The 27,914-nt window shown below is 52.2% G+C and overlaps 1 protein-coding gene across 1 annotated transcript; it reads left to right on the top strand.

Moving 5' to 3' along the window:
• The first annotated feature begins 65 nt into the window (after positions 1–65).
• Positions 66–27,074, top strand: rpa1 (replication protein A1). Its single transcript, XM_047036310.1, is given in 18 exon segments — positions 66–200; positions 595–642; positions 879–957; positions 1,759–1,867; positions 2,030–2,118; positions 2,394–2,465; positions 3,819–3,942; positions 4,048–4,150; positions 4,268–4,336; positions 4,684–4,876; positions 5,952–6,088; positions 6,943–7,091; positions 14,842–14,977; positions 18,597–18,758; positions 18,760–18,774; positions 20,169–20,276; positions 21,222–21,308; positions 26,264–27,074. Coding segments are annotated over 18 exon segments (1,818 nt in total). The 5' UTR covers positions 66–167; the 3' UTR covers positions 26,369–27,074.
• The last annotated feature ends 840 nt before the right edge of the window (positions 27,075–27,914 follow it).

Here is a 27,914-nt window from a genome sequence, read left to right as displayed (position 1 = left end):
GCATTCCTATGTAGGATGTTTTAGTACCTGGCAACCCAACTGTGGCGCGAAAAGATTGAGTTGGCGCCACTCAGACAACACAACACTGAGAAGCGTGACGCAAACTGAAGTGAAATTATTCGCGCAACGTAAAATATAATATCCTAGAATATAAACTCAACAAAAACATGACTATCAAGCTGACAGAAGGCGCAATAGAGGTAAGAGGTAGCTTGAGAAGAAGCAAGCAAAATCCATATATTACTATAGCGGTACGTTTTTCAGAAATACATGAACTTCAGTAAGCTAGTGAAGAGATTGATAACACATTTTTCAAACTTTCGCCGACATACATAACATAACATCGTAACATGCCGTAATTATAGCATCCACTCTTTTAACCAATTAGCCTAGCTGCCCGTTCATAGTTGCTGTCTGAGCAGTGAAATTTAGCTGGTATTATATTAGTACTAGTTTGCTAGTTGTAGTTAGCTATTGTCTGAGTTGGCTGCCGTGGTTATTGCCTAGGTTAATTAAAATGAGGTACATTGGACTGAACCAATTATTTGGCTCACATAGTTTACTCACGTAACTATTGTTGTTGTTGTGTAACAGGCTCTGACCAAAGGCAGTGACATTAACAGTCCAATACTTCAATTATTGGTGAGTAGGCCTACCTCAAATGTGAAAGCTGCTAGTTCATTTTTAACATCGTATCGGTTCTGAAGATGGCTTTTTCCAACACAAAGTAAGCTGCAAAATCTCAAGTGGTTAAAATTGGCTAAAACGTTGTGACAGTCAGTAGAATGTAAAATTGACAAGTTCAACCGTGTCTGTCGAAAATACACACAGTGACGGCGTTGTTCTAGAGCTTGACATTTATTTCCGTTCTCTTTCAGAACATCCGTAAGATCGATGGAGGTAACGGGCCTGTCCGCTTTCGCCTCATGATGAGTGATGGACTGCATTCAATGTCTTGTGAGTAAGGGGCAGGGATGTACCTACTAAGTAACATGCATCCAATACCTGCTGACACTAAGCTGGTACGGTCGTGACATGTTGAGAACAACAATTTCAGTTAGAATACTTCAGGATTGGGTTTGAACATTTAGAGTAAATATTTAACTTAATAGCAGATGGTTTGCCCCAAAAGGTTCAGTTGCCAAGTGATCAAAAAGAGAATAGTATAGGTAACCCAAAATATACTGAGCCCATTTAAAGATGTTTAGGAATGGCACCCTGTTGTCTGCCTAGCATGGTTCAGTTCTTGCTGCTGGAGAGAAACTTCAAAGAGAACAAGGCACAGGAAGAAGACATACAACTCTTTGCTTCTCTGCCTTCCTCCTCACCCAGAAAATATCTTAAAAATAATAGCTGGCCTGAGAATCGAAGGGACTTTTGGAGCGAGCCTAGTGTTGTTGTGTTCTGTAAAGGGCCTGAGGCTGGACAGCGGGAGGTGGTCAGGATTCAGTCAAAAGTATTGCGAGTTGGAAATCATCAAAGAGGAAAAGATCAGGAAGAATCCATTTTGTCCTTCTAATTTGGTGGAATTTACGAAATGTTGTGATACCATCCCAAATTCATGAATAAGTAACGTACATTTTAAAACGTATTAAGAAACCAAAATCCACTATCTAAATCTTATACCAGACTAAAGTGCAATGCTGTTAGCTTGACTGTGTTGACGACTGTGTCTGTGCGTCTGTGAATGTCCATGGCCTGCTCCCGCTCCTCCTACATGTCTTCCATGTGCTCTGCTGTGTGTCTCTCCCCCTGCAGCTTTCATGCTCTCCACCCAGCTCAACCCCATGGCCGAGGACAACCGGCTGGCCCCCAACTGTCTCTGCCAGCTCAAGAGGAACGTCACCAACGTCCTCAAGGACGGACGGTATGCCGGCTGTGCTCACACACGTGTGCACGCGCACGTACGCCGATCACACACATGGGCACACGCACTCAGACATGCATGTGCATACATTGTGCGTTCACGTTCAGAATGCTCTGGAACTCTGTTGTGCCCTCTGATGGCTTGATTGTTGTGCTGCTCTAGGCGTGTGGTGGTTATTCTGGACATGGACGTGGTGACACCTGCAGAGGAGGTCGGATGCAAGATCGGAGAACCCACCCCCTATACAGAAGGTCAGGGGTCAAATGTCTGCTCAGATGCACATGAACAACACATCATAGATGGGCTTTAGGTCTCTGATGCGTAAAGATCCATGCTTGGTTATGGAAGCACACTTCAGAGTTGCAAGCAGAGATTTATCAATATTTGATGAATATATTATTTCAACTATTGATTGATACACATGATTGTGTGAGTACAGTCTGTGGAACACTAATCTCTCTCTGTCTCTGTCTCTCGCTCTCTCTCGCTCTGTCTCGCTCTCTCTCTTCCTTCTCTCCTCCTGCAGGCCAGAGTAAAGCCCCCCCAGCAGCCTCTAACCCCCCTGTACGGCCTCTACAGCCTCAGAATGGCAGTGATGGTACGTAGAAATGAGGTTGCTGTCGCTATCCAGAGTGGTTTTCAAAGTTGTTTGTACAAGATTCATTTCAGATGTTTGCGTGAATGTGTTTGGCATTTTTGCCAGGCTTACACATTTTTTTCCCCCAAAGGCTTACGCAATGTAGGTTAAAATGGGCTTTCTGTCAAGTGCCACTAGAGGGCAGCATTTCAACAAAAGCTGACACATTTTTGGACCGATCTCCTGTTCTCAGGAAATATGACAGTGGTACTAATTTAAATGGGAGCTTTTGCCTCTTGGGTACGCTCAAGCCTGCGACCGTGCACATTTCAGCTCGGCTAGTGTTCATTCTGGATGCACGGTGGACACACGGCGCCTCTCTTGCTCAGGAGTGATTGGCAGACCCAGATGTCACGGCTGCTGCGCGTTTGAACCATCTGTACGCGTCAATGTTTATTTACCTTCGACGAGCTGTGCTCCTGTCATCAGAGATGGGGAAGGAGGCAGCTTATGTGTTGTCATAGGGAGTCATTCACTGGGCTTTGATGACTGGGAAATCATCTGCCAGTCCCACAGTAGATTTGGGTTATTCCTCTCATTACCACGCAGCTTCAGAAAGAGGAAATGTAAGTGCCCTGACCCTCATTATAGAACACCACATGCACCTGGGTAGGTGCTGTGACACCCAGAGCTGCACAACCCTGATTGGTCCTCCAGCTAGTGCCATTGAGCAGGTATTTATCCCTCTAATCTGCAATCTGGGAATAGAAGTAGTGGCAAGCATCCTCCTCATCAACACAGCTATTAGTGTGTGTGTGTGTGTCTAGATCCGGAGGCTTAATTACCAGAAGTGCAGCAGTTGGCATAGTGGGAGGACTTAAGCGTACACTTTGAACTCTAATCCGCAGCGTGAGACGGTACACAAATCAAATGTGCAGCGCTTGTCCAAACACAGATGCTCAAAGTGGAGCCGCAGTCCTCCCCCCTGGCCTGGGCCTCAGCCCTCCCCCCTGGGCCGTCCGCAGGGCTGGGCCCGTGCAGCTGGGTCGTGTCCTTCCCCCCCCCCCTCCAGGACCCACAGTGTGGGTCACCTCTCCAGCTCCCTCAGCCCAGATCTGTCCCTGCTCCTCCAGACCTCGTCTCGTTTACCTAACCGCAGCAAAGTCACCATCTTAAACTGCTTCGTCTTTGTGATTAGAACCGCCTACCTTGACGCAGGGATAATTGCTGTGATAAGGGGTTTCAATATAAAGAAGCGGGAATTTTTGTATGTCTTTTTTTGACAAACTCTTTCCTCATGAATAATGCCCAGGCTGGGTTTGGTTTCAGTAAGAGCCTCCACCTCAGCTCATTGATCTCTTGTCTCCTGCACAGTAGCCCCCATGCACAGAGGTCCCAACAAAGACTTTGTCAGGAAGGCCCCCCCTGCATGCCCCAACACCCCCGGGGGCTCCTCCAAGGTGGTGCCCATCGCCAGCCTCAACCCCTACCAGTCCAAGTGAGTGGCCCGCCCCGTCTGGCTCCACACGCCAGCCGCATGTTTGCTTTTAGGAAGATCTTTGAGGACAGATGAGAGAGCGTGTGTGGTTCCTCCTCCTCCCAGGTGGACCATCCGGGCCCGGGTCACCAACAAGAGCGGCATCCGTACCTGGAGCAACTCCCGCGGCGACGGCAAGCTCTTCTCCATGGAGATCGTGGATGAGAGCGTGAGTACCGCCCCCCACCCCTCGGTCCCTCCGGGCACAGCCCCCGCCTCCTCCAGCTGGGTGCTGTGGATGGGGTTTGCGTCTCAACAGCGCCTTGTTTTTCTGTCGTTGTCGCAGGGAGAGATCCGAGTAACCGGCTTCAACTCGGAAGTGGACAAGTTTTACAGCCTGATCGAGACTGGCAAGGTGCACCCAGCTTCTCATGTGTCCCCCTCTGACCCTGTCTGTCTGGTCTACAGACCCTGGCTGGCTCGGCCCTCAGAGCACTCAATATGGCTCTGCCTGTTCTCTCTGATGAGCAGAAGAGGGGGCTGTTTTCGAGCGAAACTACAAAGGGAAAAAGCCCAGAGATTACTAATGAGTCATCTCACAACTGTATCAACATGATAAGCTGCCTGTGAACACCTGCCAGGGTTTGTCTGACTCCCCATGGTGTAAAGTCCCTTCTAGTCAGGCTCAAGTCGGTCAGGGAAGAACCCCGCTGACGTCCTTTAATCCCCACCACTTCCTGTCCGTGGCCGTGTCCTCCCCAGGTCTTCTACATCTCCAGGGGCTCCCTGAAGATCGCCAACAAGCAGTACTCGTCCCTGAAGAACGACTACGAGATGACCCTGAACGGAGACTCCAGTATCGTGCCCTGCGAGGACAGCCACGACGTTCCCATGGTGCAGTGCGACTTCGTCTCCATTGCCGACCTGGAGACCCGCGAGAAGGACAGTGTCCTAGGTGAGGGGGGGGGAAGGTAGCAGGGCAGGCTGGGCCAGGGGGGAGTTGGGAGGGGGTGCACCGCCAGGATAACCATCATTAATAAGGGTGTTAGGGTAATAATAAGCCATCCTGGCGCTGGAACGGAGCAGAGATGGATGTGGCGCCGTGCGGCGGGGAGCTGGAGGTAATTATAAGAGCAGAGATAAAAGCTGTATTAATAACGCTGATGACAGTAATGGCCCGTGGCGCAGATTGACTTTGGGCCCTATGGCGGAGCCTGCGAGCGGAGCAGAAAAGCGCTGTCACCGTTGAAATGAGGAGGTAATAATAAGGAACCCTGCTTGTAATTATGGTAATGGAGACGCCAGCTCGCAGGCATGGAGGGGGAGACGGGGAGACGGGCGGCCGCAGACCTCCACGCCGAATATCCGTCACTGCTGGAACGGGGGGGGGGGGGGGGGTGGGGGGGGGGGGTGACTGGCATTGGAGACGGGGGAACGGGGATGTCGCTGACTCGCCTCATTAGCTTCCCTGCGGGTGGGCTTGGCGGTACATTCACCTGCAGGGGAGCAGGTCACCTAGCCCTGGACACTGGGGGAGGGAGGCCAATCGTGGGGAGGTGCGCTGGTTCCGACTGCATGTCCACCCCCATGTGTGGACGCCATCCTGAACATGACTTATGCATGTGGTTAGGAGGGGGGCATGGGTAGGTGCCCCCGCACCTGATGGATATGAGTTATGAGGGGAATGATTTCCCCAGAGTGTGTTTGTTTTGGAGAACCAGGGGACGTTGTCTGACCCACCCCCGCGACCCCCCCAGCAGCCTGGATGATCCATATTGATGATGTGGATGGATGTCATGAATGCATGCCTCTGTTTGTCTCCTGGATTTTAGTAGTTGCTTAAGGTCGTTTCAAGGGTTAGTCGAGATAAGGCTCTCTCTCTCGCCCTTTCGCTCGCTCTCTCTCTCGCCCTCTCGCTCTCTCTCTCTCGCCTTCTCTCTCTCTCTCTCTGTGTGAACTGAGGTGGAGCGAGACAGCCTGGCCTCGTGTTGTCCTAATGACGTCCCCCCTGACCCCTGTCTCCCATGCAGATGTGATCGGCGTGTGTAAGAGCGTGGACGAAGTGACCCGCCTCACCACCAAGACGAGCCGCGAGGTATCCAAGAGGACCCTCAACCTGATGGACATGTCTGGGAAGGTGGTGTCTGTCACGCTGTGGGGAGAAGAGGTGAGGATGGATATCTCTCTCACACACACACACACACACAAACTGACACACACACACTCGAGACTGGTTTCTCTGTGATACCTACACATCACAGAGAAACCAGTCTCGACTCCCAAGCAGGTTGGGCTAGTAACTAGATGTTTGCTCAGCATGTTGTTAGCCAGACTAGCCATCTGACTAGTCATCCTGACGGTGGCTGGGATGACCCACAGCACAGCCCAGCTCTGCACATGCTCCCCGACAGACGGCCTCAAACCAACACGCTCGCAAACCTCTTCGTCTCTCTCTGCCGCCTAATTGAAAAAGTGTTGTGGGTGCGTGTGCCGGTGTTGGGGAAATTGCCGCTCAGCACTTCCCCGAGCAGGAGAGATTGAGGCGTGTGCTCTTTATTTAATAGAAACTGATATGGTTGAAGTCACTGAGTATGAAAACACAAACAAAAGCATCCTGTCATGAGGATGTGTGCTGTTCGGAGATGATTCCAGGCTCTGAGGTACGAGGCTCAGTCTGCCGCTGTCTACTTCCTGCTTTCAAGCTGCTCACCGTTCTCTCCTCGTTCCCTGTTGGGTCACCCCACACACACACACTAACACACACACACACACACTCAATCACCCCCACACACACACACACACCCCCACCCACACCTCCCCACTCCCAAGGGGACCTGCAGAGGTGCACAACAAAGTTAACGTTGTTTATACAGAGACGGGAAAAAAATCAGCAGGCAATATCAATAAGAATGCCCCCTCTCCCATCCCGTCTCTCTGAAAGCTGCTGTGCACATAAAGTGTCCTCTGTAAACGTGTTGACGCCGTGCTGGTTCCCCGGTGTCCCTGTGTCTCTGTCTGCAGGCGGAGCAGTTTGACGGCTCGGGGCAGCCTGTCCTGGCCATCAAAGGAGCCAAGCTGTCGGACTTTGGAGGGCGCTCCCTCTCTGCTTCCTTCAGCAGCACTCTCATGGTCAACCCCGACATCCCAGAGGCCTACAAGCTCCGGGGATGGTAAGAGTCTCGCTGGCCCCTCCCAGGTGTCCAGGGGCCTGGATCCGTAGGCATGGTGACGGGCTTGACACCGTGACTGGAGATCCAGTGTCTGGATGGCGTTAGTACTGCACGCTAGGGGTGGGCGCTATACCGGTATGAATGCAAATACCGGTATAGTGTTGTGCCATGATATGGATTTTGCCATATCACAATATATTAATAAATGTATTAAGTTTCTGTTTGTTATAAAATACAAGTCAAGTGATACAGCCTAGTGGGCTAGTTGAAATTGGTATATATATATATATAAAAAAAAAAAAACATTTAAGCATGGAAGCTGCACTCATTGTGCCAGCCAATGAAAGTCAACAAACAAGCCAGTCCAGAGTAGGGTTGCACGATATTGACAACATGTCATATTGCAATATTGAGCATGAATATTGCGATATTGAGCATGAATATTGCGATATCGATATTCATGTCTATATTCTTAAACATGTGGCGGTCTGCAAGAACCCCTCGGATGTCACAGCCGCTCATTGTTGGCTATAAGCCAAAAAAGATCGAAAATCAGTTTTCTGTCAAAATTGCGATTTTACTTTTGTATAGTTAACACCCTAAACTTAATTGTAATTTACAAAAAGTATATGATTACTAATGATTACTTAAAAAACAGTTAATTTCAACGGTTTTTGGACATGTTAGCTAGCAAGATTTTCAAGCCATGTCAAATCAAATGCTCAGTTTGCCTTTTGAGTGCTGCAGCAGCCCCAAACAACTGATCAATGAAGTCAGGCTGTTAAGCCTGCAAACCACATGGTGACTCTTCAAATGCACTCACTGAAGAGTCAAATGATCATAGCGGGCCTTTACACATGGGGTGATTCATTCTGTTAGGATTCCATGAGTAAAAAGGAGTTATTGTGTCTTGGGATTTCAAGACCTGGAAAAACAACGTTTAAAGGGGTTTAGAAGTGGGACGAGGGAAGGGAGAAGATGTATGAAATTTAAATAGTATGTTCAGATTCCCTGAAGGGAGCGTGCATGCCCTGTCTTCCATCCTCCAGATTAGACAGCCTCCTTTAGCACAGACGTGGGGGGGGGCTTCTTTCGAGGGTTGCATATGGATGCAAATCATTTCTAATCTGCGACCCCCCCCCCCCCCCCCCCCCATATACCAATGTGCCTTTGAAAAGGATGTAAAACTAACAGGGATGCGTTTAGCTCCGGAAAGTGATGCTATTCTACATTTCTCTTTGATTCGTACTAATGGAAGCCTTTTCATGCATGTCTCAATATGACTTAACTTGTGATTCAGTGGAACGTAGCCGTAACGCCAGCGTGAGCCTGTTCCATGCGCTGTTAGGTGGGGCAGCGATACTGCTGGGAGGGTTGCTGCAGTGTTTGTGTGGGCTTGTATTGTTGCTCAAGCCACGCAGGCTTCAAGAGCTCCAGCAAGGCCTTAAGATGGTCGACACAGGGCCAGGTCTGCTCTGCTAGTCCTTTCAGATGGTAGACACAAGGCCAGGTCTCCTCTGCTAGTCCTTTCAGATGGTAGACACAAGGCCAGGTCTCCTGCTAGTCCTTTCAGATGGTAGACACAGGGCCAGGTCTGCTCTGCTAGTCCTTTCAGATGGTAGACACAGGGCCAGGTCTGCCTGCTAGTCCTTTCAGATGGTAGACACAGGGCCAGGCCTGCTCTGCTAGTCCTTTCAAATGGTAGACACAGGGCCAGGTCTCCTCTGCTAGTCCTTTCAGATGGTCGACACAGGGCCAGGTCTGCTCTGCTAGTCCTTTCAGATGGTAGACACAGGGCCAGTCCTGCTCTGCTAGTCCTTTCAGATGGTAGACACAGGGCCAGGTCTGCTCTGCTAGTCCTTTCAGATGGTAGACACAGGGCCAGGTCTGCTCTGCTAGTCCTTTCAGATGGTAGACACAGGGCCAGGCCTGCTCTGCTAGTCCTTTCAAATGGTAGACACAGGGCCAGGTCTCCTCTGCTAGTCCTTTCAGATGGTCGACACAGGGCCAGTCCTGCTCTGCTAGTCCTTTCAGATGGTAGACACAGGGCCAGTCCTGCTCTGCTAGTCCTTTCAGATGGTAGACACAGGGCCAGTCCTGCTCTGCTAGTCCTTTCAGATGGTAGACACAAGGACAGGCCTGCTCTGCTAGTCCTTTCAGATGGTCGACACAGGGCCAGTCCTGCTCTGCTAGTCCTTTCAGATGGTAGACACAGGGCCAGTCCTGCTCTGCTAGTCCTTTCAGATGGTAGACACAGGGCCAGTCCTGCTCTGCTAGTCCTTTCAGATGGTAGACACAGGGCCAGTCCTGCTCTGCTAGTCCTTTCAGATGGTAGACACAAGGACAGGCCTGCTCTGCTAGTCCTTGAAGACCTGTTATTGGCTGCTCCTGCAAAGGAATGGAAAAACTGTTATGACTCACACTTTCATCTGGTTGTGTTCTCTTGCCAATTCTGTTAGTCGTCATTACCTAAAATAATTATTTTGTCTTCTGCTCTCACCGTGTACCAGGTCCAAAAATATACTTGGTTTCCTTTCCTGTGTGTACTCAGAGAATGTAGTTAGAGAGGAGGTGTTTTACTTTAGTTACAGATTTTTTTTTTTTCGAAACCCTCTGTGAGGTAGGGAAAACAGGTCCCATAGATGCGAGTTGTGGAAGTGCTAGCTAGGAGGGACGAGAGGAGGGGAGGTGAGGGGAGGGAGGGAGGGAGGTGAGGGGAGGGAGGGAGGGAGGGAGGTGAGGGGAGGGGAGGGTGGGATTGATGAAAGGGCCTGTGTTCACAGGGACTGGGGGTACTGCCATTGCTCCTACTTAACCTTCACCTCAGCCCCGTGCCACATTGATTGATCTGTGCCTGCATCTTATAGATCCACGTCCCTCTTGTCCCCCCCCCTCCCCCCCCCCTCTTGACAGGAAGCAAAATGTCTCTCTTTCAAACCTAGAGAGATCCAATCGATTCCACACAAGGTGCTTCATTTATTTACCTCCCGGTACCAATCCCTCTCTCCTTCCCTCCCCCCTCTTCCCCCCCCCCCCCCGATCCTCAGGGAAATAAGATGAAAGGCAGAAAATAAAAGGAGGCCCAATAACAATTCTAATTTATTTTCTGGCACGTCCCTTGCATTTTGACAAGCGCTCAAACAAACCACTCCACCCCCCCCTTAAACCACAGTCTTGAAGAAAAAAAAAAAAAAAAGAAGTTGGCTGTAATTATTTGGATCGGATCAGAAAACTTGGATCTGCATAATGAGCGCAGTGATATGTGACGTGGCGTGGCGGGTGGGAAAGAAGGCTGTCTGGTGTCTGCCTGTCTGGGAGGAGGGAGGGGGGCAGCTGGCCCTGCTTCATGGAAGCCACCATGGCAGCTCTGAAACGTCGCCGGGTCAATGCTCTCCACTCACTGCTTTAGAAGTAGGCTTGGCCTGTGAAGCTAATACTGTTTGATACAAAGTCAGCAAGTTGCCCTGAGTTATTAAGAGAACTAGAAGCAGAGGGAGATTTGAAAGACGTTCAGACGAAGCTGAGAAAAGATTCTCCAGCAGTTGTATATTGTTAGATGATCCTTTTTCCAAATACATTTGACTTCGAAGAAAGTATGAACTTAAGCCCTGTTTGGTGTCGATTTCAAATCACGTTGTTTACCTAGTTGGCATTATACAGCGTCCGTTCCAGATGGATGCAGTGTATTTTCACTGTGTGGCTTCAGTTCACACACTCTACCTCCTTGCCTCATATCTGACTTGATGATGGTGGTGGTTGTGGTCGGGGGGGGGGGGGGGGGGGGGGGTGGGCAGGCCCCCCTAGGTGACCCCCCTGGGTGACCCCTCTCCTCCCTCCCCAGTCCCCTCTCACATGGCTGGGCAGAGCTAACGTGGCAGTAAGCGTGTGCGAGTGTTTGTTCTGCCGGAGCCTCAGCCCACGCAGGTCCGACCAGGCAGCAATTACCGGGTCGGAGGTCGCCGGGGGAACAGGGCCTCGGCCATTAGGCTCTTGCAGCGAGTGAGACGTGCGACGGAGGAGAGGGTCCCATCATGCAACGCTCTCGTCTGGAGCCGCAAACACTTAGACCGACCGCACCTGCCTCGCTTGGAGCAAATGGTGTTTTGGTGTGATGTGGCCGGGGGCTTTCTGGGGAATGAGGTTGCCGGGAAGAGGAGCCTATCGTCGTGTGTTGAAACACATTTAAGTGGAAGTGAGACAGAGAGAGCTGGGAAATGAGTTACCAGAGCCTGGAATGATGGCCTCCTTAATAACTGTGGTTATTCATCCAGGGCCAGACTTATGGGAAAACAGAAAAAGGGAGCAGCTCATCAATTAGTCATTGCATATGACAAGCAGAACCCCTCAGCTCCCAGAAGCCTCAAAAAGAGAAAGGTAGTGCCTCTACAAAAGCAGGGCTCCAGGAGAAACGGCGTTCCTGCTGGTGGAGGTGCGTTAATGCCATTTCAAGTTGCAGTGAGCCCTGGGGGGAAGTCTGGGAGTGAGGGCGCTGGGTGAGCTGTGGACCCCGTCCCGTGGATCAGTGAAGCCTGCTGTCCGCCCATCCACAGACGACAGCACTAGCCCTTTAATGTCAGACTCACTAATCTTACGGAGAGGTGGGGGGGGAAGTGTTTTTAATATCCTCAAACAAGCCGCTCTGTGCCGGAATTATTTTGGGACCCCGGTTTCCAGGCTTTCATAGGAAGCTATATGAAATAACGCGATTCCTTCCTGTCTTTGATAAGGCTGTGTACAAATTGCCATGAAATCGGCATTCCGTTTTCTCTCTCCATGTGAAATATTTAGAATCCAAAATGCGCGTGAAAGAAACATTGGTTCGTCTTTGAGGGAGCATCAGCTATGAGTCTTGTGGCGCAGCAATAATTAATGGCTCTGTCTCACTCTGACTGTTGCGTAATGGAAGTGCTTAAAGATTAATTTTCCTAATTAAAGTGTGTTCCTTACTTTGTGGTTTGGAGTGTCTGACCTGAGTACACTTTTAATGATTTAGAAATGTGTTAGATGGGTGCTCTGCCATTTATTTAACTTAAACATGAATTGTATATACTCAGAAAAAAGTATCAACTTTGTTGGGGTGTTGTTGCTGTGATGGCTCCAACAACAATCAGAAGTAGTAGTTAGTAGTTGTGTAGGTCTGGTTGTGTAGGTCTGGTTGTGTAGGTCTGGTTGTGTAGGTCTGGTTGTGTAGGTCTGGTTGTGTAGGCCTGGTTGTGTAGGCCTGGTTGTGTAGGTCTGGTTGTGTAGGTCTGGTTGTGTAGGCTTGGTTGTGTAGGTCTGGTTGTGTAGGTCTGGTTGTGTAGGTCTGGTTGTGTAGGCCTGGTTGTGTAGGCCTGGTTGTGTAGGCCTGGTTGTGTAGGCCTGGTTGTGTAGGCCTGGTTGTGTAGGTGTAGTTTTCAGTCCTGGTGTCGTAGCCTCAGTAAGGCCGGTTGTTGACAGTTGGAAGGCCTCGCTCTGCTCTGCTCTGCGTGTGTCCTGCCCTTCAGATGGCGTCATCACACATTCAGAGGCTTCCTGGCTTCCCTCTCCTGGCTCCCTGGGCAGCCTCTCCTCTCAGTCGCACTCCTCCTCCTCCTCTCTCACCACGTCCACTCACTCCTTTAATGGTCGTCCTCAGTCATTCACCACTGCTCAGTCACAGTTGACCAAGCTGGCTCACTCTTTCTTCTCATTGAGTCACTTCTCTCCTCCTCCTCACTCCATCTTCACTCCCTCCTCACAAGTCACACGGCCTCCCTCACGGCCTCCCACCGCTGGGGTGTGTCCAGTGCTCCTACTGCTTCCTGCCCACTTCCTGCCTTCTTCCTGCCTACTTCCTGCCTCCTCAGCCACTCCTGCTGAGTCAGGACTTCCATAGAACAATCCATGTCTTTTTTAGGGAGCTCCCTAATTGAACAAGTAGCTTAGCTGTGTGCCAGTGTGCAGCTAGCGGCTCTTTCTCTTAGAATACGCCCGCGGTTTCCCAGCTTAGCTCCCGTCTGCCTAATCTGGCCTTTGTGAGCAAAACCTCTCTCTCACTCTGTCTCTCTCTTTCTCTCTGTCACTCACTCACCAGTCTTCCAGGCCGTGGAACACTGGAGCGCTTTACGTCCTCATTTCATTTAGGCTCGACCAATCACGTGGGGCCGTCTCCCACAGTGTGGACGTCCGGACCTCCTGCTCTTGAGTTCCGCCATCATCGCCAGACTGATCATGTCAGCTGTCTCCCCTTCAGAGGGCCTCGGGGGGCAGGAGGGGGGGGTCATCTCTGCTTCCACTTGACTTCCTGTTACGCTTCCTTGCTCTCTCTCTCTCTCTCTCTCTCTTTTCGCCCTCTTCCTCTTTCCGTCATATGTTTTGTCATGTTCCTGACCCTGCCTGGGCCTGTCCGTGCTCGTACAGCTGCCGCTGACATGTGACAGTCTGCGTTATGCTTTGTCTGTCTTTATCAAGCCATCTGTCTCTCTCTCCCTCTTCTCCTTTTGCTTTCTCAGTGTCTCTCTCTCTCCCACCCTCTGATCATCATCCTCAGGCTCTCAGCTCGGCCCCGGTGCTGAAAGTGGCAGTGCAGGATCCCCCTGCCTGTCAGTCCACACTCACACACCCTCTTTGCCAGCTCCAATTTGTCCTCCCTCTGTCTCCCTCAGCGGGCTCCCTCCCCAGCCTGCCCAGGAGGTCCTCACCCCCCCCCCCCTCTCCTCCCCCTCTCCTGTCTGGGGCTGGCTGCAGCCACCAGCCTCTCCTGGGGACGTTTGGAAGCATTTTGTCTTGTCATTTGTATCCCTGTCAAATGGAACGTTGGCCAAAGCTCTGTGTGTGTGTGTGTGTGTGTGTGTGTGTGTGTGTGTGTGTGTGTGTGTGTGTGTGTGTGTGTGTGTGTGTGTGTGTGTGTGTGTGTGATTCGTCTACCATGCAGAAGTGGGCAGTGTGTGTACCCGTGCGTTCGCTGGGTTTTATGGGCTTGTTGGTAGAGAAACGGGGGAACATCAGCAGTACGATGGGTCCTTGATCACAGGCAGAAGGCCCTGTTTCACCTGAGCTGGGCTGCAGCTGAGGCGAGGAAACACGTGCCACAGGAAGGAGACGCTGAACCCTGTCAGTGGGATGGCAGCCGGGTAGCAGCCGGGTAGCAGCCGGGTAGCAGCCTGGGCCCGTTCAATTAGTCATGCCTCCCAGAACATGGCCCTCTGCCTGTATTTATACACACACACACACACACACACACACACACACACACACACACACACACACACACACACACACATACAGACCCTATCTTTCCACCGTGTACCACACATCCTTCTAAGCTAAAGATCAGGAAACTATTGATCTCCTGCGCCATGCCAACCTGAGTGCTTTTGTTTGGTTTGTTCCTTTTTAACCCCCCCACTTCCACACACCTCCTCACCAGCCCCTCTCTTTCATTATTATCTATCCACCCTTCTTGTGAAAATAGATTTCTGATTTCCCCCCTCCCCACTCAGACCCCCACCAGCTCATCTGGCCCGCTCTGCTGATTCCATCTCACACACACACACACACACACATACATACACGACACGCGGTCACACACACACACACACACGACACGCGGTCACACACGTACGGTCTTAAGTGTTTATTTGACCGACGGAGGCCACAGTGACATGTTGTTTTTCAGTGGTTGCTTCTGGTCAGGAGTCCAGAACATTCTCCGCTGTAATTGAAAGGGTTGAGTCTTGACTGACACGTCTGTGCTTCCTCTGATCCCCGTGTGTGTGTGCGTGTGTAGGTATGACAAGGAGGGCCATGCCATGGAAGCTCAGTCTCTGACGGAGATGAGGGGAGGAGGAGGAGGAGGAGGAGGAAACACAAACTGGAAGATGCTGTCTGACATCAAGACTGAACACCTGGGGCATGGAGACAAGGTGTGCACACACACACACACACACGAGCGCACACACACTGGGACACAAACACATACTCACCTGCATACAAACTTGCTCGCTCTCTCCCACGGAACCTTCCAGAGTTGATAAAAGCAGCATTGTTATTTCTGGTTGATTCAAGACATCCAAGGACACACTCGGTGTTGAAGGCGAGCAATCACTTAGAGACGGGGGTGGCCCCGCCAGTACATCACATCTCCATGTAGACACAGGGACCCTGTGTCTGGGTGTCCTTGTCTGTCCCCCCCCCCCCAGGACCCTCTCCCAGGACCCCCCTGCCTGACAGCCACCATGGTGGATCTGCGTAATCACCAGGCCTCCTGCCTGTTTAACCCACCACACACTGGGACCCAGAGCTTGTTTATAAGCCCGAGTTCTCCCCGTCGTTCCGACCGGAGAATCCTCGCAAACCGTGTGTGTGGTGTACCAGTCCAGCTACGTGTCCCAGGACGAGTCACGTTCATCTCTTCTACTGGCTGTGAGGAGAATGTGGGACTTGGCTGAGATCCAGACTGAAGTGATTCAGCTCAAATAGGTTGTGATATTTGCCCCCCTGCCATTCTTGCTTCGTTACATTTCTAAGATGACTGTTGGTAGTACTTCACTTTGTGTAATCCCACTCTTAATACTAGATTTAGCATAATTTCCCCTTGGGCATCATAGATCAGAGGCGTGGTACATTAGGGACTTATACAGTGCAGTGCTTCCCACATCAGGCTCACCTCACTATGGGACCGGCCGACGAAGAGGGATATGGAGGAGGGAAGGTGTCCCTGGACTGACAGCAGCCCTGAGAGGGAGAGATGGGAGAGCCTTGTGATGGAGGGAAGAGTGCAGTCAGGTGTAGAGGAGAGGGGATCACACCAGAATGGGGGCAAAGCAATGGGGGTAGAGCCAGATTGGAGGAAAGAGCCCAAGTGGAAATGTCATACCAGGAGAGAAACGGGGTGAGAAATGGGCCACGTTCCCTTTATAGTCCCCATGAATAAAAGAGGAGAGTGTCTCTCCAGACTGGGAATTTGGGTCGAACCCTTCCCCACCTGTGTGTGTGTTTGTGTGCTCTGATTATTTGGAGGGATCTCCGTCGTGATTGGCTGAAGGGCTGAGGGGCTGAGCGGCTGAGCGGAGTGTAGTAACCTTGTGGCGGCGGAGGTCCTGGTGTCCTCCTGGCCCCGCCCTGCTTCCCCTCCCAGGGCGTCGTTGCATGGCATTGCTGTCCCCTCACTCTTCCTGCTCACGCTGGTGGACTCCCTGCCCGCCTCTGGCTCCCCGGCCTGTGGACTGCAGCTCCCAGCCCTGCCTGTGGGGGGCAGTGTTCTCCAGGCGAAAGGCTCCTCGGCTAGTGAAGCATACGAGGCTTCATGGGCACTGAGGCCGGGGCCAGCCTGGCTGCACGCTCAGCCTCCAGACACACGGGGGGGGGGGGGGGGGTCGGCCCGCGAGCCCTCTCCACCCCCCCCTCCCCCCTCCCTAAAGCAAGTCTGCCACAATTAATTGTCCTTGTCATGAAGTCTTTGTGTCACAAACTCCCGTTTCCCCCCCGGCGCGGGCGTTGCTTGCCCTCTGACGGCACACGGCCGCCCTGCAGCCGTGACAGGGTGACAGGGTGACAGGGTGACAGAGGCGAAGGCTAAACAAGCACGGCCGTCTCCTCCCCGGCCCCGCGCCGCTGACGGCTTGATGGCCGAAGTGTTTGCCTCATTCATTAGCGTTCTTAGACAAAGCTTTGCTAGCAGCCCGATCAACCAGCCGCTCATCTGAAGCACGGCCGCCGATACGCAACAGTGAGAGTCCCTGCCTGTCTGCCTGCCTGTCGGTCTGCCTCCACCCGCCGACGCCCCCCCCTCCCCTCAGTGTTTTTGTAACGTATGAGCGCTGCCATCGACTATCAATTGTCCTGCTTTTAGAAGTGAATTGGGGTGGAGCTCTTTGAGCGCGCTAACAGAGCGGTCAGCGGTTAGCAAATGAGGAAGAAAAGAGGAGGAGAATCTGTTAGCGGTTCGGCAGGGAGAAACGCTGTGTTGTTTCCCTGCGTCTCCTCTGAGAAACCCAGGTTAGGATTGAGCCCGAGGCCGCTGTCTAGATGGAGGCTGGGCAGACGAGGGCCCAGGCCGACGAGGGGCCAGGCAGACGAGGGCCCAGGCAGACGAGGGGCCAGGCTCGCTGCATCTGCAATGAGGCAGCACGACCCAAGGCTGCTGTCGCCCACTTTCCGTTCAAGCCATGAATATGAATCAGCACAATCAGATTATTAAAATCCACCGTTTTAATCCCACTGTAAGTCTTACTTGTGTTACGATTCATTATGAATAAGGAAATGATCTGGGGGGGGGGGGGCGGGACTGCTCCGAGCTTTTCCTGTGCTCCGAGCTTTTCCTGTGTTTACATAATCATATTGAGTGGGCGTCCGAGCACCGTCCCAAACAGCCCGTGGTTGCTTGGCTGGCGCGCAGGCTTTCCGCTCTCCCTCCAACCCTCCACTGTTCTGCAGATGAACCTGTGTTTGGCGCTGGCCAGGTTCACTCCCAACACAAGCTGGAGGCAGGGAGGGAGGGAGGGAGAGAGGGATGGTGACATATCAGAGGAGAGGGGAGGAGAGGGGAGGAGAGGGGAGGAGAGGGGAGGAGAGGGGAGGAGAGGGGAGGGGAGGATGGAAGTGCTTCAGAACACTCATCTGTTGGTGGTGACACCTGTCGCTAGAGTGCCTCTGATGAGGACAGGCCTCTGAGAGGAGGGAGGGGGGCTGCCGCCCAAAGAGGAAATGTGATTCATCTCTAGCCGGCTCGACACCCCATCCTGCTGCTCATGGTGCTTCTGAAGCTCTCGATTTCTCTCTCTCGGTTTCTCTCTCTCTCGGTTTCTCTCTCTCTCGGTTTCTCTCTCTCTCGGCTTCTCTCTCTCTCGGCTTCTCTCTCTCTCTCTCTTGGTTTCTCTCTCTTGGTTTCTCTCTCTTGGTTTCTCTCTCTTGGTTTCTCTCTCTCGGTTTCTCTCTCGGTTTCTCTCTCGCTCTCTTGGTTTCTCTCTCTCTTGTGGTTTCTCTCTCTTTTTCTCTCCTCACCCTGTCTCTGTCCTCCTCTCTGCCTTTGCATTCATTTCTTTCTGAGGCTCAGTGAAATCCTCACCTCGTGTTTTCAGGACGTGGAGTCAGGATTCTAAGGCTGTTTATGTATCCAGCAGGTTATACACTTAGCATATTCCCCATAAAAAGACAAGGCAGGCTTGTTGCTGTGCTCCTGTGTCAGAACTATGCAGATCCCAGTCAGATTGTTTATTTCATTTCCTGCGTTCACCGCAGAAATATTGCCCATGTAATGGAGTTTGACTTCTCAGGTTTGTGCCCTCTCAGATATCTTCTTGATGTAAATGGGATGTACCTCTGTTCCTGTGTAATGAGACAGCCTCACTCTCGGGGTCATTGTCAGCCCTGCAAATAGACCGCTATCAAACACAGTCTTTATTGTTGTTAAGACGGGATGGAATTCAATTCTGCACTGTGGAGAAATATGCATTATGAGGTTATTGTTTATCACAGAATTGTGTTTTTCTTCTCTCCCTTCCCCTCTTATGCCCCCCCTCCCCACCACCCCCTCGCTCCCAGGCTGACTATTTCAGCTGCATCGCCACCATAGTGTACCTGCGTAAGGAGAACTGTCTGTACCAGGCGTGCCCCAGCCAGGACTGCAACAAGAAGGTGGTGGACCAGCAGAACGGGCTCTTCCGCTGTGAGAAGTGCGACAAAGAGTTCCCCAACTTCAAGTACCCGCCTCATCCTCTCTGTAAGAAGCCCCAAGACTGCTGTCTGCCAGCTGTCTTAACACACACACACACACACATGAGTGCACACACACACACACGCTCTGTTTGTTCAGCTTTACCTATTGTCTGCTTTCCACCCCCGTCCCTGTCAGCAGTTATGTCCTGTCACAGATACCTGCTTGAAAACCTCACACACACACACACACACACACACTATCACACTCACTCACACAATATCGCACCATCACACACACACTCGCACTCACACAATAACACACACCCTCTTGTCCCCGTCCCCCTGTCCTCTCCTGACCTCGTCCCCTAGGTCCTCTCCTGACCTCGTCCCCTAGGTCCTCTCCTGACCTTGTCTCCTAGGTCCTCTCCTGACCTCGTCCCCTAGGTCCTCTCCTGACCTCGTCCCCTAGGTCCTCTCCTGACCTCGTCCTCTCCTGATCTCGTCCCCTAGGTCCTCTCCTGACCTCGTCTCCTAGGTCCTCTCCTGTCTGGGGCTGCAGGCATGTCTACCCCCCCTCATTACCCTGTCTGCTCTCTCCCCCTGGGCTCTGCTCTCCCCTCTGCTCCCCCCCGGCCCCCTTCTGTCCTCTCCCCGTAGTCTCTCCCATCATCTCCTCTCCTCTCTACACTCCCCTCCCCCCCTCCCCCCGCCTCTCTCCACTGAGGACTGGTATTTAAGCCTGTTTTGCTCTTACTGCCAGCGTTTAGTCACTTGAACTATTTCGATTTCATTTAATATTTGTTTTGTTGGCTTTTAAATTAGAATTATGTTGAGTTAATTGCTCCATTTTCACTCCCTTCTATGCCATAGCTTACCCACCAGAACAGGAAACACCACACACACACACACACACACAGAGGGTCTCTCTGTCTCTCTCTCTCTCACCCTCGCACGCTTGTGCTTTCTCTCTCCCTCTCCTCCTCTGCAGCCAAAACATTTATATAGAAAATAGCAGCATTAAACACCAAAACTCATTTAGTCAGCAAACACGGCTTTTTGCAGCCACACGTCTGAAATAAGCAGCTTTTCTTTAGTTTTGCTCCTCTTTTTAGTCAGCACATTGCTATTCTTCTCAGAACTGTGTCATGAGCTGTGAATTTCGTATCCTCTGCACACCTTGGCTCCCCTCTTCCTATTGATGTCAGCGTCTGCCAAACGTACGGAGCGGGAGGCTGTGAAAGGCCTCACACACACCACTAACAATAGATTTGGGGCTCTCAGCATTCACATAAGCGGCCTGTAATGTGTTTTAAATGCCATACACCAAATCAATGAACACACTGGCATTAGGAGAATGAATTCTGCTTGGATCTCCCCCTCCCCTCTCTCTTCCTCCCCCTGCCTCTCCCTTCCAGTCTTCCTCACGTCTTCCTCCCTGTGTTCCCTTCTTCTTGGCAGGCCAACATTGCAGATTACGGGGACAACCAGTGGGTGACGTGCTTCCAGGAGAGTGCTGAGGCCATCCTGGGTCAGAACGCTGCCTACCTGGGGCAGCTCAAGGACTCGGTAAGACCGTCCCCTGCCTCGCTCCGTGCCTGGCCTCCCCTGCCTCGCTCCGTGCCTGGTCTCCCCTGCCTCGCTCCGTGCCTGGCCTCCCCTGCCTCGCTCCGTGCCTGGTCTCCCCTGCCTCGCTCCGTGCCTGGCCTCCCCTGCCTCGCTCCGTGCCTGGCCTCCCCTGCCTCGCTCCGTGCCTGGCCTCCCCTGCCTCGCTCCGTGCCTGGCCTCCCCTGCCTCGCTCCGTGCCTGGCTTCCCCTGCCTCGCTCCGTGCCTGGCTTCCCCTGCCTCGCTCCCAGCCTGGCCTCCCCTGCCTCGCTCCGTGCCTGGCCTCAGGAAGAGGCCTGGGGGAGAGATGAGCCTCTGGCACTCTCACTGCCCAAACACCCCCACCCAGGCCACTGCGTAACCCCAGGACTCCAGATGACATTTGGGCTTTAATTGGAGCAAACCTTCCTCAATTTGGACTCTTCTAACTCTAATTAAAATGTTGCCCTGTGAATGTGAATTTTTTCAAAGCTCACGGACATTAATTAAGCATAGTGCTCTAAAGGAGAATATCATCCAGGGTAGGAGGGAGTTGTTACACACAACCCTCTCCCATTATGACATTCCCCGATAAAGAACTAAGACTCAAGGGCCTTATTACCTTACACTAGTGCCAGCACATTGGAAACCATCTGAAGGTTATTATTCAGCACTCGTTTAAAAAGCAGGAAATAAAATGAAAAGTATTAGCTAGGTGGTCAGCTGGTCCCTTATCTAGTTGGTATGCAGTTTGAGGTGCTTCAAGATCCTAGTTCCTGAGGGAACAAGTGATGTCAGCCGATAGCATGGATTTTCACAGGAAGGGGTCTGCTACGTTAGCACTGCTGTTCACCAATCAGATTGCTTGGGCTAAATCACTTGTTTTACAAGGACAAATTCATTTTTATTGTTTGTTTTTTTTACCCCAGAATGAAACAGCCTTTGAGGAAGCCTTCAACCAGGCTAACTTCCAGACCTTCGTGTTCCGGAGCCGAGTCAAGATGGAGACCTACAACGTAAGTGGAGAAGGGCAGGCGTTGGACATGAACATGGAGCTAGTAGAACGTTCCAGAGAGAGGGAGGATAGATGGAAGGAGAAAGAAAGAGACGAAGAGAATGCTATTTCTTCCAGTGAGCACCTTTTATCCGTTTAGTAGCAGGGCATCCGAGTTACGTCTGTGCTCCTTTTATCTGTCCTGCAACCTTCTGAGGGAGGAATCATTTATTGAAAGAGAAAAAAATCTTTGGGAAGAAAACGCCCAGCAACGTAAACAGGTCCTGTATTCTCGTTGCGCCGGTCCCTTCCTGTTAGCTGGCCTGACAGAATTAACAGCATTCACTGTGACATTTCCTTTCTCTCTCTCTCTTTCCTTTTTTGATCTGGGTGAATTGGCATTGCCCACCGCCAACGGACAAACCGCCACAAACAGCTGACGCTTTTCCTCATTCGAAGACTGCCCTCTTTCAGGGGCTGTCGTCGAAAGGTGCACACACACAGATTAGTTGTGCTGCTAGTCACCCCCCCCCCCCCACCTCTCCTGGAGGCTCCACAGACCAGGGCTTGTGTGCAGGCTGGGGGATAGAGGCCTTGATTGGGCTGGGGCTCTGAGCAGGAGTGCTGGAGGCCATCCAGGCTGGACCCGACCTGCTCCAGTAGCACAGAGGAGCCCTCTGTCGCTCGCACAGGGCACGACTCCACGTCTGAGGCCACGTCTGAGGCCACACCTGCCAGCAGACCAAGCGGCCGCGAGGGGCCCCGGAGCCTCGCTCCAAACAGACAGGCTCACTGCTGCAGACACCTGGGCGTTCCCCTGACAGAACCAGACAGCAGAATTCCAGCAACAGGCGGAGCTAGTGTCGGGGACCAAGGTGTGGCAGGGCGATTCAAACCTCTCACGGCTGGTGCCTGCTTCAGCTCCTCTGGAGTCTCTTTGAACAGCGAGCCAGGCGACCATCAAGTTCATCTGAACGTTTGGAGAAAGTTCTGGGTCTGCGTAATTTTTTAAAAATTATTCCCTCAAGCGGTGGCGTAGCTAATGTGAACTCAGGTTAACGTGGTTAACTCCAGTCATGTGATGGAGAAGCCTCGTCGCAGTCAGCAGCTTTCAGAGGTGACCCTGCTGGCGTCCTCCTGTGGATTTGACATAATTCTTGAGCAGTTGTACATTCATGAGCAGTCCCTCTCTTCCCCTTGGCCCCACACCAGGCCTTGTAACTGGGTTTGGGATCCCAACAGATGATGCTGGAGGAAAGAGGCCACATCAGGCTTTAAGCGGCTGCAGGCTTTCAAACAGCGCTCTTCTTCTCTGGTCCTAGCGTGGCGCATGGACAAGACTGCTCTGGATTTGCATAGCAAACGGCAGGCTGATTCTCCCCGCTTTGCCCACATAAATCCTGCCTTTCTGGCAAGATGTGACCAACACTAATCGCTTGACGAACTCTGTCACACCCGGTTGTGTGTGTGTGTGTGTATGTGAGGGAGGGAGAAAGGAATGTGTGTGGGGAGCGAAGCAAAGTTATGGACTACAGCGGAGCAACAAGGGAGGTTGTGTGTGTGTATGTGCATGCGTGTGTGTGCGAGAGAAAGACAGAGATTGTGAGAGAGTGAGGGTGGTTGTGTGTGTGTGTGTGTGTGTGTGTGTGTGTGAGAGAGAGCGAGGGAGGGAGGGAGGGAGGTTGTGTGAAGTGTGTGTGTGTGAGAGAGAGCGAGGGAGGTTGTGCCAGTATGAGTCACTCATTAGATTCCAGAGAAGGGATGAGTGACAGTTTCTAGACCACCTATCATCTGAGCTGCTCGCTCTCCATGTCTGAGAGCACAGGAGGAGAGAGAAGAGCCCCTCTGACCTTTTCATGTGAGATGGAGTTAGTCAGGTTCCTGCTCTGGCTGGCCATGCCAGGCATGCTGGTACGCTTACCACTGGTACAGAAAGGTCAGTGTGTGTGTGCGAGGGGGCAGACACCTGTGCTGCCGGTGTGTGTGTGTGTGCAGGGGTAGGGCAGGCTGGGCTGTGTGGTTCCTGAAGAGGCCTGGGGGGGGCTTGGCTTTGTGTGTAGACACGCCCCTCCACAGACACAGCCAGGGCTCTAAATCCAAATCCCAAATGTTGTCACAACATTTGACCTGAACACCTTTTATCAAAAAATGCCGGCCTTAAAATCCAATAGTGATGTGTTGGGACAAAAAACTCTCTCTTGTTGGCAGTTCCATTAGCCATGTGGGTCCTGTTATCAGCCGTTCAACCACTTTCAGTAGAATAATGTCAAGTTTGACGATCAAATCAAATTGTATTTGTATAGCGCTTTTTACAAGCAATGTCACAGGTGTGCTAGGCATAGAGCTACTCCCCACATGGGCGGTGGCAGGGTAAGGCTGGTTGGGCTACAGCCACACCAACAATAGTGTTTTTATTTACATTTATTCATTTAGCAGACGCTTTTATCCAAAGGTGTTAGCCCTCCACCTCAGCACCTCACTGGCCAGCCTGGAGATGCCTGACCCAGTCACCCTCTGGAGCACACTGGAGCTAAACTATCTGTTGACATTTTACTCTCATGACCTCATGCACCTCAACTGGATCTGGAGGAAAAAGCACCCCCAGATAAAGCCGATAAAGAGCAGATTGCTTCCTTCCTCTAAAGCTTTTCTCTGTAACACGGTGATGTTTGGCGGCCCATCGCCTGTGGATGTGGACAGACCTCTCTGGGCTGGCAGAGCGACAGACTGAACCATGTAGCTGACGGTATCAAACGCTCCACATGCCCTGCGCTCCCTGTGCCCCGCGTTTGCCCCCGGCGCGGGACGTGGAAAGTGGCGAGAGCACACGCCAACAAGGAGCCAATCAGCTGGAGCTAACGGAGAGGGAGGTGTAGACGCATAGCAGACGCACTCGCTTATTTTCATCCTTAAAAAAATACAATTAATCTATTTTCTTTCTTCAAGCCATGGGAGAGCAGTGTTACCGTAGCTACGCAGCCTCCTGTCCTCCGGAAGCCCCCAGAACCAGACCTAGTCCTTCTGCCATCTCTCTCGCCCTCGCTCTCTCTCTCTCTCTCTCTCATATTCTCTCTCTCTCAGTCCTTGTGTAAGCCAGATGTAAATCGCTGTGCTTTGGGGCTGCAGTAATAACGTCTTTAGCTGCCCAGAGCCAGACAACAGCTTAGGCTGTGTGAGTGTTCTTGTTGTTTGTGTGTGATTTGTTTTCCTCTCCATTAGTGTGGTTGTGTGGGTCTGACCCACAACTGCCCTCTTACTAGCCTTCTGGAAGCCCCCCCCCCCCTCGTTCCTTCGTCTTGACTTCCACCCCCCCCCCCCCTCAGGCCCTCCTAACTCCCCCCAGCCCGCCCTGGGAGTCTGGGATACATTAGTACGGCAAAGCAGAGTGCCGCTCACAACGCACCCAGCGCCTCTTCCCCCAAAAGGGCTTCCTGTGGGCCGTAGACGAGCTCAGACATACCTCCTCTCTTCCTCCCCTCCCTCGCTCCCCTCTTCCTCCCCTCCCTCGCTCCCCTCTTCCTCCCCTCCCTCTCTCCTCTATTCCTCCCCTCCCTCGCTCCCCTCTTCCTCCCCTCCCTCTCTCCTCTATTCCTCCCCTCCCTCTCTCCTCTATTCCTCCCCTCCCTCGCTCCTCTATTCCTCCCCTCCCTCGCTCCCCTCCCTCACCCCTCTCTTCCCCTCAGCGAGCTTCATTTACATGTTTAGCATTCCATCATTACCCACGCCGGAGGACGGCTGATTCTGCTGAGCCTGACGTGGAGGCTGCGGATGCCAGCGTCACACAAGGCACGCTGAAAGCACTTTATCCTCTCTCTATGTGTGTGGGGGGGGGGGGTGGAAGGCGAGGGTGGGGGTGGGGGTGGAAGGCGAGGGGGGGGGGGGAGAGTGGAAGTCAAGACGAAAGAAAAAGGATGTGCATGTCACCCACACGCACGGCGTGCAGCTTGAACAGAGCACAGGGCTGCATGCTGGGTTTGGTGTGGCGGAGAGCAGGACCTGGGCAGGCCTGACCTTCTGCAGTCTAGACTAGTGGAGCTGGAGACAGAGCTGGAGACGACCCCAGACGTGGCTCCGTCTCTCTGGGACGGCTGCTTCTGTCTGAATGCCAGCGGACGTGGCGATGTGACACACGTTAGCCTTGCGTTGTTACTGTGAGCGAGTGCACCTACCCCTCTTCCTCATGCACACACACACACACGTACATGGGTGTGCACACACACACACACAGTCAGACTAGCCTTTTCACATCCCTTGTGTATTTCCAACAAAGCGTGGATGTGGAACGGGAAGCTCTCTGGTCTTGGAAGCAGCTTCGATCTCCTCCCCTGAGACGACGACACAGCATCCAGAACGTGCGTAGACATGGAAGACTTCAGTGGCCCAGATTAATCATGAAGGATTCAAAACAAGCTCCATTTGACTCCTGGAAGACTAATACATCATTATACATGTGCAAGTGAGAGGGCTGGATTTAGGAGCTGTGCACTCATTTGCCCAGTCCTAATGATGAAAAATAGACCGCTTTAGCCATCCAATGTCCCAATAAATAACAGGATTGATGTTTCACTACAACTAAGACTAAAACGGCTGTTCTCCGTTAAAAGGTCGAGTTTTACACTATCGCTTCGCTAACCTTTTTAACGTTCACACAGCTTTCATTATCCTGAGCTGCAAGCCAGTAAGGCTTCCTGGCTCTGCTGTTGACAGTAAAGCTCCAGTTTGGCTCCCTGTGTTGTGATGTGATGCCTTAATAAGGTGTATGGAACCCCGGAACTCCCTCTCAGCCAATCAGAATGCTTGATTTCCTCCACCCGTATTATAATAAGGTGTATGGATGCGCTTGTGGTCCCTGCTGGGACGTGTGCAGCAGGTGGGGAGACAGTGTGACAGCAGCAGGAGGTAGAGACATGTTCCACAGGACAGACAGACTGACGTGTGACAGTTTGGTTTCCTGCTTTCTCCTCCCCTCTCCTCCAGGACGAGTCCAGGATCAAGGCGACGGTGATGGACGTCAAACCCGTGGACCACCGAGAGTACAGCAAGAGGCTCATCATGAACATCAGGAAGTCCGCTGCCCAATGAGGAGCCTCTCGCCCTGATGCTCTCCTCTCCTCACTGGCACACGCCACCCCCCTCCCCCTCTCCCCCTCACACACACAGTCAGACCACCCTGTCACACCACCATGGACCAGCTCAAACATGTTACCCCCACCCCTCCCAAAGTAATTTTCCTTTCTTTTCTTTGTGTCCAGTGCATATGCTGTCCAGGAACCCCCCCCCCCCTCCTCTATCTAGGTGATAGTGTCATGGGACTCCCCTGTCATGTGACGTTTACCAGTCAGATCATGTAGGAAGGGAGAGGGACTGAGGGAGGACAAGTGGACTTGGAGGAATCCTTTCTTTTCCCCCTGTGTTGGTGTGTCTTAAGCCTGCCAGCCGTCGCTGCGTGTGTTTTCCGGTCAGGCAGGCCTTTGGCTGCCTCCAGCAGCACCCTACGGAGCGGGCCCTCTCTCCCCCCCTCCCTCTCTCTCTACCTTAGTCACAAGGTCTGGGATGGACCTGCACACCCCTGATAAGACCGTTTATCCCTCCTCACCCCCTCCCTCCCTCACCCTGTGCACACACGTTGGCAGACCTGAACTGCACTGCACTGTATTTATGTAGATACAAGCTTTTTGTCATTTTCTGTACTATTGACAAGGATGTTTTTTTTTGGGGGGGGGGGGAGAAAGCAGAGTGCGCACTGGCCATGTCTCTATTTTGAAAAACTCCAATAAAAATGGTTGTATTCAAAGGCATTCGTATCTGTATCCAAGTATTTTAATGAACATAGTTGGGTTGTTATATAATGGGGGAGCGAGCTAGACGACTCCAGGTAATCACAATGTGGATGAGTCAGTGTGTTTCATCCCTTGTTTCCTCTGTCTACCTCCAGCCTGCAGGATTGAAGAAGCAGGGCTCCAGAGTGCTGGACTTGGTCTCTAGCCAGACAATCTGCAGCAGTGTTTGTTTCAGTGGATTTATTTAGTAGCTGGCTCCCGGACTCCTTCACTATCTCCAGAGGTCCAGCTCTGATGTACCACAGATCCTCCCCCTCCCCCCTGCAGTCATGACTTCTGTGTTGTATTAAAGCAGAACATCACTGGGCCTGGGCCTCCCCGGTTCTCCAGCGATAACCATCGTGTTCCTGCCCCGCGCCGCGTCCTCAGACAGGGGTGCGTGCTGCGGAGGATTAACGCCTTCGCTCTTCTGTTGGGAGGGAGGAAGTATTTATGTTTGCGTGTAGGTATCAACCGGACTTATCTCTACACCTCCCCATCGACACGCTTCAGGCTGTTTCCACAGCCGTCCTCCCCTGTCCCCCCCCCTTCCCCAGAGAAGGTTCTCTGGTGTGGGAGACGTGCTGGGGAGTGCTTCCCCTGGTGTGTTGTGCCTCCACCAGGCCAGTGGGGGGTTAGTCTGGTCTGGTTGGATGAAGAATGTCAAAGCTGAGGAGGTCTGGTGGATGAATGTGAAGGCTCTTGGTCTGAGGGGGTCTGGTGGATGAATGTGAAGGCTCTTGGCCTCCTCCCTGCTCTTCAGCCTGTCACGTCTCGTACGTCCACAGAAAACCTTGAGCGCTGACTCA

The sequence above is a fragment of the Hypomesus transpacificus genome, chromosome 15 (assembly GCF_021917145.1).
Source record: "Hypomesus transpacificus isolate Combined female chromosome 15, fHypTra1, whole genome shotgun sequence".
Classification (NCBI taxonomy): Eukaryota; Metazoa; Chordata; class Actinopteri; order Osmeriformes; family Osmeridae; genus Hypomesus; species Hypomesus transpacificus.
This window is presented reverse-complemented; position numbering and strand designations above follow the sequence as displayed.